This window comes from Acanthisitta chloris, unplaced genomic scaffold (assembly GCF_000695815.1).
Source record: "Acanthisitta chloris isolate BGI_N310 unplaced genomic scaffold, ASM69581v1 scaffold6376, whole genome shotgun sequence".
Taxonomy (NCBI): Eukaryota; Metazoa; Chordata; class Aves; order Passeriformes; family Acanthisittidae; genus Acanthisitta; species Acanthisitta chloris.
In genome coordinates, this window is record NW_008676386.1 from 73,831 (window position 1) to 86,493 (window position 12,663).

Below are 12,663 nucleotides of genomic sequence, written 5' to 3' on the forward strand. Positions count from 1 at the left end.
ATCAGATTAGCTCACTGATCAAATACTCATAACCACCCAGCACTTCTCGAAACCTTCCTTGTCCTACATCTGTTTTCATCTGTCTGCCTTAAAATGTAAGATGGAAAAAAATGCAAGCTAAAAAATTGATGTAGAAAAAAAGAAAGCAATGGAACAATATGAGAAGAACTGGAAGACATCTAGGCTGTTTTACCCTGGAGCCTCTATTCATGTTTCTCCTCTAGTCTTTGAGCTGTTCTCTCATCTGTGAGACCCCAAATACCTTAGTTCTTTCTTTTTTTTTTTCTTGTTCATTTTCTGCTTCTCTGAGGAGAAGAAGATGCAGCAGAAACAAGGGCAAAGATTTCCACAGCTGCCAACAAATGTCCTTCCCTGTGTTGGTGTCATTTACCTTAGGAAGGAACAGTACAATCCTCCATGCACAGTTATATCATCTGCAATTATAGTTTCTACATAAGTCATCATAGCTCCCTGAAAATGATACAGGCTTCTGTGGTTTTCTGAATATGTCTGAATGCAGCATGATCCATTCACATCAGATCATGTGACTCTATGCCTTTATTTTATTAATTAACCTATTAAAACATTTATTTAGGCCAGCATTGGTCATTCACAGCACATACAGCAGGAGTGAAACATAAAAAGACATTGTTATGCACCATTGAGTCTTCTATTATCATTCTATATACTAATGTAAAGTGATATGAGATGAACATTTGTTGCTATCGTTTCTGGGCCATGGCAAGCTAAAATAATGTTCATCTGTTCATAAATCCAAGGTTTGTTCAGTTCTTGTGAAGACTTGCATTTCATAATGCAGTATGAAGCTTTATTATTCTGTTAACTACAGCAGTAGAGAACAAAGAGACATTGGATTTAAAAGGAGAGAGGGTAGAATTTTGGCCTTTGGTAAAAAAATGCGTGTTAATTTAAACTGATTATAGTCACAGCTTTTTCTAGTAAAACATGAAAATTTATTCAGTATATTCAGAACAAAGTTAATTCTAAAACCACAATGATATCTGCAAAACAGGAAGCTTTTCCTGTTCCACTCAACTGAAGAAGTGAAATTTTGTTTGTATAAATGTTGACCAAGAATGCAGAATCCACTGGATTTGTGCCAATTTATCAATCAGAATCAGGCCCAGATCTTTAGTATCTGATTCTGATTACTCTCAGGTTTGTTTCTAAGCACACTAAAAGAAGAAATCTCTTGCAGAAGTTTCTATTGACTGATGTTCTTGAATTGCACATGACTGTAGGTTTAACTTGGACCCTGAGAAGAAGTGCACTGACAGCATGCTGTGGGAAGCTCTGGAAATAGCACAGCTCAAGCATGTGGTGAAAGCACTACCTGGGGGTCTAGGTAATAAGATTTCCTTTTGAGAATATTATTTCCACTATTCACAACATTCCTGTTGCACGTGTATTTATTAAAAGGGTAGTTGATGTAGAAATAGCTTTTTGGGTTTATGGAAGGTGACTAAAAGTGCTTGCCTGCAGGCAAAGGTCCTGCAAAACTCCTTTACCAACTGAACCTGTGGGGCAGAATCCTCTTTCTATTCGAATCATTTCAGTATGTCTTTGTTATGAAACAATGAGGTTTATAGGTCTTGTGAGTTCAAATAAGGTGTTGACAAGTCAGGTGTTATCTAGAACATGTTCTTCAGTATTTTCCAACAGGGAGGAAGATTTTAAAAGCCTAAAGGTGTGAATCATCTGACCACAAAAACAAACAAACAAAGCAAAACCCCACAACCAACACCCCCTCCCCAAAATCCCCAAACAAACCAACCACAAATAAAACCCCTTAAAATGATAATTATACAGCCTTAGGGTAAAGAAACAATGGATGCTGCTTTGACAGGAAGGTGCAGTGTCCTAGACTGCACACGTTCCAGAGAAACTCTCTCTTAAACATCCTTAGCTACTCTGATGTCTAAGAGATAAAAAGAATTTATTGAGACAAAAATACTGGTTGTTTTGAACAATGGAAATAAACAGGGGAAATTGGGTCACCAGTAGCTGTAGACCTAGGAAATATTTTATGCTGAAAAATATTTTCTAAACATATGCTCTGTTCTGCTCTGACCTACTCATACACCCACGCACCCCCACCCCCCATAAATACTGTTTTTGCTGTATCATTTCCAGATGCTATAGTTACAGAAGGGGGTGAAAACTTTAGCCAGGGCCAAAGACAACTGTTCTGCCTGGCAAGAGCTTTTGTGCGGAAGACGAGCATCTTCATCATGGATGAAGCCACAGCATCTATTGACATGGCAACGGTGAGTTTGGAGTGTTTCTGATTTCTTGGTTTCCTTGAGTGGGAAACAACTGATAATATGTGAAGAAAAAGGTGGAAAGCAGTTCTATTACTCTGTAATATGCTTACACCATGTTTAGTGCAGACACGTGTAAGAGTCCAGGTAGTTGGGAGGCATTGCTAACAAATCTAAAGAGGTTTTATACCATTTTACTAGGGATTTAATAGTTACTCCAGAACTACTTACATTAGGAAAATGAAGCATGTTGTTTTAATTGGCAGGTTGAGTTTCTAAAGTATACAAAGCTGTGGAAGGTCAGCTGGGATGGTCAGTGAAGGGTAAATTGGCAAGTGGCAAATTTCCCCAGCATGGTGGATGAGACAAGTCAGGAAGTTAGAAGGCTTGAAAGTAAAGTCAAGGAAATAAACAGAGACACAGAAAAGACAGATTGGATTATTGTATTGATTGAATCACTCAATAATAGTGCAGTGCCTGGATTTTACCCAATAGAAGGGAGTTGGTTTTTTTAACCTATTCTGTTGTTACGAGAAATGTTTCAGTCTTCTTCCTGCTGTAAGTAAAGAACAGGTTTGTTCTAACAGCTACAATTTTTAGTTTGGTAAAATGTTAGTGTGTTGAATGTCAGTAAGTATAGGAATTATACTGTATTCAGCCCAGTTAAAACACATTTTGAATTTTGACACATTGAGGATAGAGCTCCTCCCTTGAAGTACTTATCTAAAGAACAGATAACAGCAAATAAAGGTATCTGTGCTAGTGACACTTTTAGCCAGTTTGGTATGCAACAACATGTCTCCTAAATAGCAAAGGATGAGTACTTGCTGAGTGAGAACTATGTATGTTAAGACCATCTTAAATATCATCTCCACTGTTAAATATGCCAGGTACAGCACACTGCTTTCCTTATCCCTGCCCCTCCTTGGTGTGAGATGTCCCCAGTGTGCTGGAACATTCCTGGGCTTGCAGTGAAGAACGTAATGCAGAGGCACCAGCATGCAGACAGCCTGGCAGCACCCCAAATTCACCTTGGGTTTCCTCCCTCTAAAACTGACAATCAGGATAGCAGGAGTTTGGGGGTCAGAGTACAGCTCTCCTGTCTGCTGGACCCCAGAGACAGTGGGGGTGGCAGGAGTGAGCAGAGCTGTCTAACTGTGGACCAGGCTCTGGCTTCGTTTTGGCATGTAGTTAACTTTTTATTTCTGCAATGAAGGATCAATAAAAACATGGAATAGTCAGTGGTTGCATAAACCTTCTTAGTGTCTATGGTGTAACTTCTGTTGTTTGAAAAGTACCAGATGTTTTTCTTTCTGTAGGAGAACATACTCCAGAAGGTGGTCATGACAGCGTTTGCTGACCGCACTGTGGTTACGATAGCAGTAAGTACAGTCTCTGCTGCTGTTCTAATGCAAACGAGAATCAGAAATCCCCTCTTAGTTCTTCTCAGTGTTCATAAATGTGTTAATTTGGCCATTAATCTTTTTTTTTTAAAGTGGTGCTTAAATGCAAGGTTTCTTTTCCATTTTAAACTACTTTCTTACTTAAATTCGTAATGGCAGCTTCTTAAATGTGCTGCACGAAGCTAAGTCAGATTGCCTGTAAAGGCATGTAATCCAAGTGTGAGGTCTGTCTTCTGCTACCCATTTTAAGCCAATTTAAAATACAATATATTTTGACTACTGTGAAATCTAGGAACAAGTTTCATCAAGCTAAAATAATCATTAAACTATGGACAAGTAAAAAGATACATGTATTTCAGGGAGATTAAATAAAGTCAGTAGGCTGCTTAACATTTAAAAATTGAACACAAGAAATCTGTGGTCAGGAATCTTTCAGCATCATTTATTTTCACCAAGCAAACATGTAATAGAAAACCTGATTTATCTTATGGTATCCATTCAGTGTGTCATTATAAAAAAAGCAAAGGAATCATAAGCATGACATTTCCTGATTCCTCTGCCTGGAGATTGAGAGTTGCACTGCATTCTGCATTTTTATATCTTTTTCAGTTTGTTTGGGGGCAGGCTGAGAAAGTTTTATTAGTCTATTACTCTCTTGATGAGTTTTAAACTGCACAGCTCAAACAAACATCATCTTGGGATGAGCTTACTTTGAATATTTTTGTTTCCTAGTGTTAATGTGTTTATATCAGGTGGGTTTGTATTCAAAAGGTTCTGTAATAGAAACATAACATGGGTTTTGGGAGGTTTGGGTGGTGGTTTTGGCTTTTTTTTGTTGAGTTTTTGGATTTGGGGTTTGAGGAGTTGGGTTTTATTGGTTTGTTGGGGGAGGTTTCCAGAGAAAGCCATATATTCCTAAATTGTGTTTAGGAAGAGTTATAGTATTGGCTCTGCATTATCTCTGTGTTACTTGCTATGTAACACTGATTGTGTTATACTGAAAGAGATGAAACAACAAGGGCAGCAAGTTCAATGGAATGTGATATTTCATTCCTCTCCTGCTGCCTTCAGACTGGATAAATATCACAGAAACTGCAGCAGAAATGAGATTTGTAGATGCCATCAGCGATTATTGTGTGGACCGTCTGGCTAGGAAGCCACAAAAGGAAATGCAAGAGTTGTTTTGGTACTGAGGTGCCCAAGATTTGATTAGGAACCTTATGGGTGAAGACTGACTGTATAACAGCAGCCATAGTGTTCTGGGATTAAATATCCCTGCAGGAGTCCTGCAGACTCAAAAAATCCAGTACAGTTACACTCAACTTCAAAAAGTGGAATACTGTCAGCATGAGGAGGCTAAAAACAAAACCAAATGAAACAATGCATGCTAGTCATTAGGAAATCCTTGAGTAAGGATAGAAAGGTGAGTGGTATGGATAAACAAATAAAAAAGATGATGAGAAACAAGAAGGCATTCTTGTAAGTCTAAACTCATAGCCAAATAAAGAAACCAGAAATTATCTAAAGCTCTGGCATGTTGTGTGTGAAGTGCAGTAAGGCAGACAAAAAAAAAAAGTGAGAGCAGTTTCTGTAAGCCATCAAAACTGTTAGAGGCCATGAACCCTGAAACACACCAGGAGCAAGAAGTCAGTCAGTTCATAGGGCTCGATTCAGGAAAGCTCCTGGAGGGGAGCAGCTCAGTAGGCTGGGGCTCCTCTTGCTGGAAGAAGGACAATGTAAGGACATGTGACAGGTCTGCAAAGTCACAAGGCAAAGGGCATCAGATGAAGCTCTGGGCAGCAAGGCCCAGAGCATACAAAAGGAGGGAGTACTGGTTCATATAGTGGGGAGGAGGTATGAAAAAATCTTTTCCAAAGGATATGGATGCAAAATGGAAACTCAAGAGAAGACGTGAGCAAAGTCTTAGAAAACAGGTTTACAAACAGACAAACCACACCAGGCTCAGGACTTACCCCCTGACCTTGACATACCCCAGGACTTGGGAGAGTTCTTACATGCAGTACCACACACCCTGTTCCTCCTCTGCCTGGCTACCTTCTTGTGGCAGCACTTGGTGGCAGGACTCTGTGCTAGGAGCATTATAGTCTGAACTCACAGGACTCTTCATACTCAAGTACCTGTGTGCTGTTTAGGTACTTGAATATCCATGCAGCTCTTGGCCTGTATATTTATCTGCAGGATTTGCACAGTAAATGAGGATGAAAAGTAGGATAAGTAGCCTTAATCAAACTTGAATTCCAGAGGAAAATTAATTTCTATAAGTCTGTCTCAAATATATTGGATAGATACACTGAGCTGGCATTTTGTTTGTTGTTTTTTCAGCACCGTGTGCACACGATCCTCAATTCAGATTTGGTTATTGTAATGAAGAGAGGGGTTATTTTGGAATATGACAAGCCTGAGGTTCTGCTAGAACAAGAAGACAGTGTCTTTGCTTCTTTTGTACAAGCAGATAAGTAATAAAAATAAATAAAGCATTTTAGAATACAATTGTATTATTTTCTATAAATGTAAAATAACTGTAAATAAATATTATTTCATAATAAATTGAGCTTTTCCTTTTTTAATAAAATGAGCCATTTTTCTCCATCTGAAAACATTAATGAATTATCTGTGGGCTTAACTTTTTTGTATACTCTTCTTTTTATTTGCTACCAAAGAATCATGAAATATAGTTGAAAAAAAAAAACTACATGGGTGAAATACAACAGGATCCACATGAAACAAACATAGCCAGCATGGAGTTTTTATGTAACTCTCAAACCTCTTCTGTCATTTTAATAACATGTTATTTTTTATGTGTCATAGCCCTACTGTAGATAATGCTCATGACTGACTAAATGCAGAAGCAAAAATGATATACCAAAGGTACTTCTCACAAGCTTGTATCTCTTTTACTCATATGACTATGTAAAGCTTTAATACCTAAATATAAAATCTATAAAACATTTTTTATACTGTGGTTTATTAATAGTGCCTGTGTTGTATCTTAGACTCTCCTTTAATACCTTCTAGAAATTAATCACAATCTGATTCCATCTCTGTCCACTGCACACGATTATACTGATTCCAAGCAGGATTGAGACAGACTCCCAAACTGGGAAGAAGCTGAGAGGAGGCTGTGTTAAAGTATCAGTGCTTAATGTACACTGTTTCCCGTGACTAGTGCAGATGTACCAATTCATCTGGAAATTATCCCTCTGAGTCTGGTAAATAAACAGTGTTAAACCTTTCTCTGTAGCTCAGAGCCATGAGAGCTTGACTCATCGTCTCCTAGTTTCACGTATTTCACCCACTGTCATGCTGTTTCTGTGATCCTTACCAATAAATTCTGTATACTTATTAAGAGAACTTTTAACCCCTGAAATTAGCCTAATTTGGCTAAGATGGCTACTTATCCCTGTCCTGTGACAGTCATTCCAGGATTATTCATTGCTAAGAATGTCAATAACCCAATGGAAGGCTACAATTAATTTTTCACCATTACTGTTTTTACAGAAACTTTGCCTTTATATCTGTTTTTTGGTCGTATTCCCCTTTTTAAAGAATTCCTTGCACTTGAGAGAATTCTTTTGTCTTTTCTCTTTAGCCTGCCCAGTTAATTTTGAACCTGTTCTGAAAGGCTTTATTTTCTAGAAAAACACATCTGAGTGTTCGCATGGGATATGTGATATTTGAATGCATTGCTTCTAGCAGAGAGCAAGGACTGAAAACTGTTGTTGCTGCTTAAGTAGTGTTACCAGTGCCACAGCAGAGGATTTACAGCATCTGCCTGCTGTTATTTGGGCAATAGTGAAGGGCAGGTAATTGGCAGCAGAGGAGAGTATAGTATGAACAGTGTTAAAAAAAGTGGGGAGGTAGGATATGGTAATGCAGATAAAAGGCATGAGCTCTGTTATTGCTTACTACACTTGAAGAGAGAAAATGGATATTTAGGAGATATCTCCTGCACATGGAATCATTTGCTTGGCAGTGTCCAAGTTTGGGCAATAGTGAAGGGCAGGTAATTGGCAGCAGAGGAGAGTATAGTATGAACAGTGTTAAAAAAAGTGGGGAGGTAGGATATGGTAATGCAGATAAAAGGCATGAGCTCTGTTATTGCTTACTACACTTGAAGAGAGAAAATGGATATTTAGGAGATATCTCCTGCACATGGAATCATTTGCTTGGCAGTGTCCAAGAAAAAATGGCGGGAGATATCTCCTGCTCCAAGGAATCATTTGCTTGGCAGTGTCCAAGAAAAAATGGCAGCAGAACTATTGCATTTTCACCCTGGCATACTATGCTTCCACTGGGGGAAGCATGGAAGAAGAAAGAAGACAGACACAGAAGAAATGGGAGCAGAAGGGCACAGAGCAGTTTTCTAGTACTGCTACTGTGTGTCTCCTCACTACCCCCAGCACTGGTCTAAGGCAGGAACTCATCCTGTAAAGGCTTTGGAATACACCACATATCAAACTTACACTGCAGAGAGAGATGCTCAGAGGCTTTGCAGCCATGTGTGGAAGATCCAAAATCCCAGTGGCAAGAGCAGAGATGCAGAAAAGTAAGGTTTCCATATGCTTTTAATTAAGTACCTGGGATTTGATACTGCAATTTGGACTAGCTCCTATTTCAGAAGCTTTTGGCAGTCTTACCCAGAAGGGACTGCAGGGGAGTGAAGGACACAGTGTGTCACTGAGAAAACTGTACTGTATCTCACAGTATTAAGAAATTAGAACTCAAAATACAAGTGTCATATGTTTCCATTTTAAATGGGGCTTCTATTTCACAAAACAGCATTGCAGGAGAGTAGTGTGAGTGGGCTCATATCCAACAATTATTCATCTTTTTAATGGTACCACACTGCTGAATAAATACGTGTGAACAGGGAGGCTCTTAGCTGCCACTTGGACAGGACATGACATTTCCTCAGCACATTTTATCTGGTCTTGTTTTTATATGGCCAAGTCCCAGTTTCTGTGCCTAACTCTGAAGGGGTAGAGGCTCAACAGTGACCAGAAGCAGTACCCAAGAATATTACTCTATGGCAGGAGGTTTGCTGCCATTATCCAAGTCATTAAATCTTGTTGTCATGAGCTAGGCAGACCAGAAGTCACTACTGAATCAGGCTCACAAATGTGCTTGTGTGGCAATAAAGCATTGCTGAGCAAAGGGCTGTACTGAAATGGGTGCAAGACAGCACCAGAGCAGCCATGGCCAGTCTTCCAGGGTTTCTTCCAGACTTTCTCCTCGGGGATGGGATTTGGCTCAGTCCCAAAGGGGTTAGTGGGATAGGCTGCCCATGGGGATGCAACCAGGGTTTGTTTTGCTCTCTATAAATGCTTCCATTACACAAGAACCTTTATAGCATTTACTGCTCTGTCTTAGTGTAGCTGTTTCATCCTGTTCTATTTGTTTCTAAGGGAATGCTGTTTCCTTGGGAGGCCAGGAAACACATCATGCCTGCTACATTAGCCCTCCTTCCACCTCTGTTCATGCCTTCCCCTGTGCTTTTGTGTAACCAACTCCCATCTCTTTTCTTCTGTCTACCCACTCATACAGCAGGGTGATTTGTAAGGCTTAATTCATGTTAGACTAAGGCTCTGTAGCCTTTGACAGAAAGTTCTGCTGAAGGCAGAGTACTGCTGCAGCAACAACTAAATTTTAATTTAACATTCATCCTAAGATCTTACTTGACAGCCATTAAAATTAGTACAAATTGGGGTGGGTAGGGAGGAGTTTTCAAATGTAAAACCTATTTTGTGGGTGGAAAAACTTACCCCCTCATGATTCAATACTAGAGTGGGATTCTTCACTCCTGTGAGCCCAATTTGTTCAGCAGCTTTTAACACAAATATGTTGGCTCACTCAGAAGATCTGTCACTTCTTTCTCTTAAGTACCTGCCATTTGATCCACAAAGACAGGACTGCTTTTTATTCTGCTCTAGAAATTCTTCATCAGAACCCACTTGCTTTGCTATCCCCTCTCAGCCTCAGCTCAGAGGTGAAGAAGTGGCAAATGACAGTCCCAATAAAGAGCACAAATGAAACGAGGGAAACACTATTCTAGCTCTATAGAGTTCAGGATTCCTAAAACCTAAAACCAAGACGGTGAGTGTATTCATGCAGCATCCCTTGCTGTGGTGAGCTCGTTCCTGGCACCAGGCTGTACAGCAATTCACCTTTCCCTTTAAAACACTCCTCCCTGAAAAAGGTTTTGTTCGTCCTACGTTCATGGGGGTACTGCCCTCTGGAGGAAGTGATTCAGAGTAGGACCACGGAAAAGAGGAAAAAACATAGAATCATAGAATTTTAGGGGTTGGAATGGATCTTTTCGATCATTTAGTCCTAACCCCCTGCCATGGGCAGGGACACCTCCCACTAGACCAGGTTGCTGAAGGCAACAAGCAAATTCAACCTGGTTTTGAACATTGCCAGGGTTGGGGCATCTACTACCTCCCTGGGCACCCTGTGCCTGTGTCTCACCATGCTCACAGTAAAGAACTTTTTCCTGATATCTAACCTAAATTCCCCCTCTTTCAATTTGTCCCATTGCCCTTTGTCCTGTCACTGCAGCTCCTAACAAAGTGTCCCTCTCCAGCTCCCCTGTAGCCCCTCCAGGTACTAGAAGGTTGCTATAAGGTCTTCACACAACCTTCTCTTCTCCAGGCTGAACAGCCCAAAATTCCTCAGCCTGTCTTCATAAGGGAGATGCTCCAGTCCTCTTATTGACTTCATGGCCTCCTCTGGACTTGCCCCAACAGTTCCATGTCCTTGTGTTGAGGGCACCAGAACTGCACACAGTGTTCCAGGTTGGGTCTCATGAGAGCAGAGTAGCAGGGGAGAATCACCTCTTTTGACCTGCTGCCACACACCTTTTGATGCAGCCCAGGATTGGATTGGCTTTCTGGACTGTGAGCACACACTGCAGTTTTTCATCAACTATCATGCCCAAGTCTTTCTCCTCAGTGCTGCTCTCAATTACTTCCCCATCCAACCTGTAGCTGTGCCTGGGGTAACTGTGGCCCAGATGTAGGACCTTGTGCTTCATTATGTTCAACAAAATGGCACAAAAGGCATAACTGTCTCTCAAATCCCTATGTCCCAACAAAATGGCACGAAAGTCATAACTGTCTCTCAAATCCCTATGTCCACTTCTGCAAAAGAGTATGAAATGTTGCCTGTAAACTGTGCAGTGTTGTACAGCCTGTTTGTGCTCACTGCAAAATGCTGGAAGTATCAGCTGCCATCAGCTGGAGAACTGCACTTTTGACAAGTAAATCTTCAAATTACATTATCCTTTTCTGGTGGTTTTTTAATGTTTAGAAAGAAAAGTAATTTAAAAAAAGACCAAAACAAACATTTAAGAATTAACTTGTATGTGTAAATCATGTACTTAACAAAGTAAAAGTGTAGGTGCAGATGACAAATTCACACAAAAACTGTCTAGCAGACAAAGTGATGCAGTGAAAGGGGAAACACCTTTGTTTAAGCTCAGTGGCCTGGCAGCCACACACCAGGGCACCTTGTGCTATTCTATCAAAGCAGCAAGAAAGATGAACCAGAACAAGAAAAAACATGGAGTATTGGGAAATTGACCCCTCCAAAAGAAACTGATGTATGCAAGGTCATACAACTATTTATACATAAAAAGTAGAAATAGTGTAAAGTAACAGCAATCATTTCACTTACAAGCCCTATAGCCACTGCTCAGAGAGCTTAGTGATTACTTCACAATGCTATTCTGAAATCCCTATGTGGGCCACTTTAAGTAGCTGTAGGTGGTGAAAGTTAATTTCAACCCCCAACTGGCTGACTCCCAGACAACAACTGGACAATTGCCTTGCCCAGGGAATCAATGCCAGTAGCTGCTTACAGCATGTACCCAAGCACTTAGAGCCAAAACTGAAGGGAAAGTCTATGGACACATGGAATTAGAAAAATATCATCACAAATCCACTGGCACTAAAGTAAAACCTCTTATCCAGAATATCTCAGGATGTTTTAGCAACTCCACAATGTTGGTGTCTAAACTGAAATAGAAACAAAATATTTAAATCAGAGTAAGTAAACACATGGATGAAAATATTGCTGCTTGTACAGTGGGGAAGTCACAGCAGAATGTTTTTAAATAATGCATTTTTGTCAGAAAGATACATCCTTATAGACATACACATGTATGTGTTTATACCACCAGAAACCCCCAGTGAGACAGATGGGTTCTAGCTTCCTGCCTCCTTTTGTTGCCTCCAGAGGATTTTGATGTCTGTCTGGAAGTTCATGTCATGGGGGTTAACCCTTTGCAGCCAGATCATTTTTTTGGCAGCTTTTACTGCTGCTTGGACTATAGACACTTTACTGAGCAGCCACAGCTCACATGACTTCATGGTTTCCTTTGCTCCAAAAAAAAAAACCAACCCACCACCCAAAAAAAGCCAACCCACCCCCAAATCCTTATTTAGTCTAAATAAGCCTAGCAAATTTTATAAGTGGGATAGACCCCCTTTAGTTACAGGTCTCTGCAATCATTAAGTGCTATGAGGAGAGGCTAAGGGGGTTGGGATTGTTTAGCCTGGAGAAGAGGAGGCTCAGGAGTGACCTTATCACCCTCTACAACAACCTGACAGGAGGTTGGAGTCAGGTGGGGGTTGATCTCTTCTCCCAGGCAACCAGCAGCAGGACAAGAGGGCACAGACTCGAGCTCTGCCAGGGGAGGGTTAGGTTGGATATTAGGAAGGGATTTTTTATGGAGAGAGTAATCAGACATTGGAATGTGCTGCCTGGGGAGGTGGTGGATTCCCTATCCCTGGAGGTTTTCAAGCTGAGACTGGATGTGGCACTTAGTGCCATGGTCTAGTAACCACAGTAGGGTCAAACTCAATAACCTTGGAGGTCTCTTCCAACCTAGCCGATTCTATGATTAAATCCTTAGATTTAGCTTCATCAAGCACATTTCCTACCACAACCTGCTCAGT

General features: G+C 40.5%; 1 protein-coding gene across 1 annotated transcript in view; it reads left to right on the forward strand.

Annotated features, from left to right (window-relative positions):
- The window catches only part of ABCC8 (ATP-binding cassette, sub-family C (CFTR/MRP), member 8), a gene marked incomplete at its 5' end in the record, with an annotated part of 79,495 nt that extends 73,241 nt beyond the window's left edge, over nucleotides 1–6,254 (forward strand). The window contains 4 exon segments of the mRNA XM_009076114.1: nucleotides 1,263–1,366; nucleotides 2,155–2,288; nucleotides 3,602–3,664; nucleotides 6,029–6,254. Of these exon segments, the coding sequence (XP_009074362.1) occupies nucleotides 1,263–1,366; nucleotides 2,155–2,288; nucleotides 3,602–3,664; nucleotides 6,029–6,166 (439 nt within the window).
- Nucleotides 6,255–12,663: the final 6,409 nt, after the last annotated feature.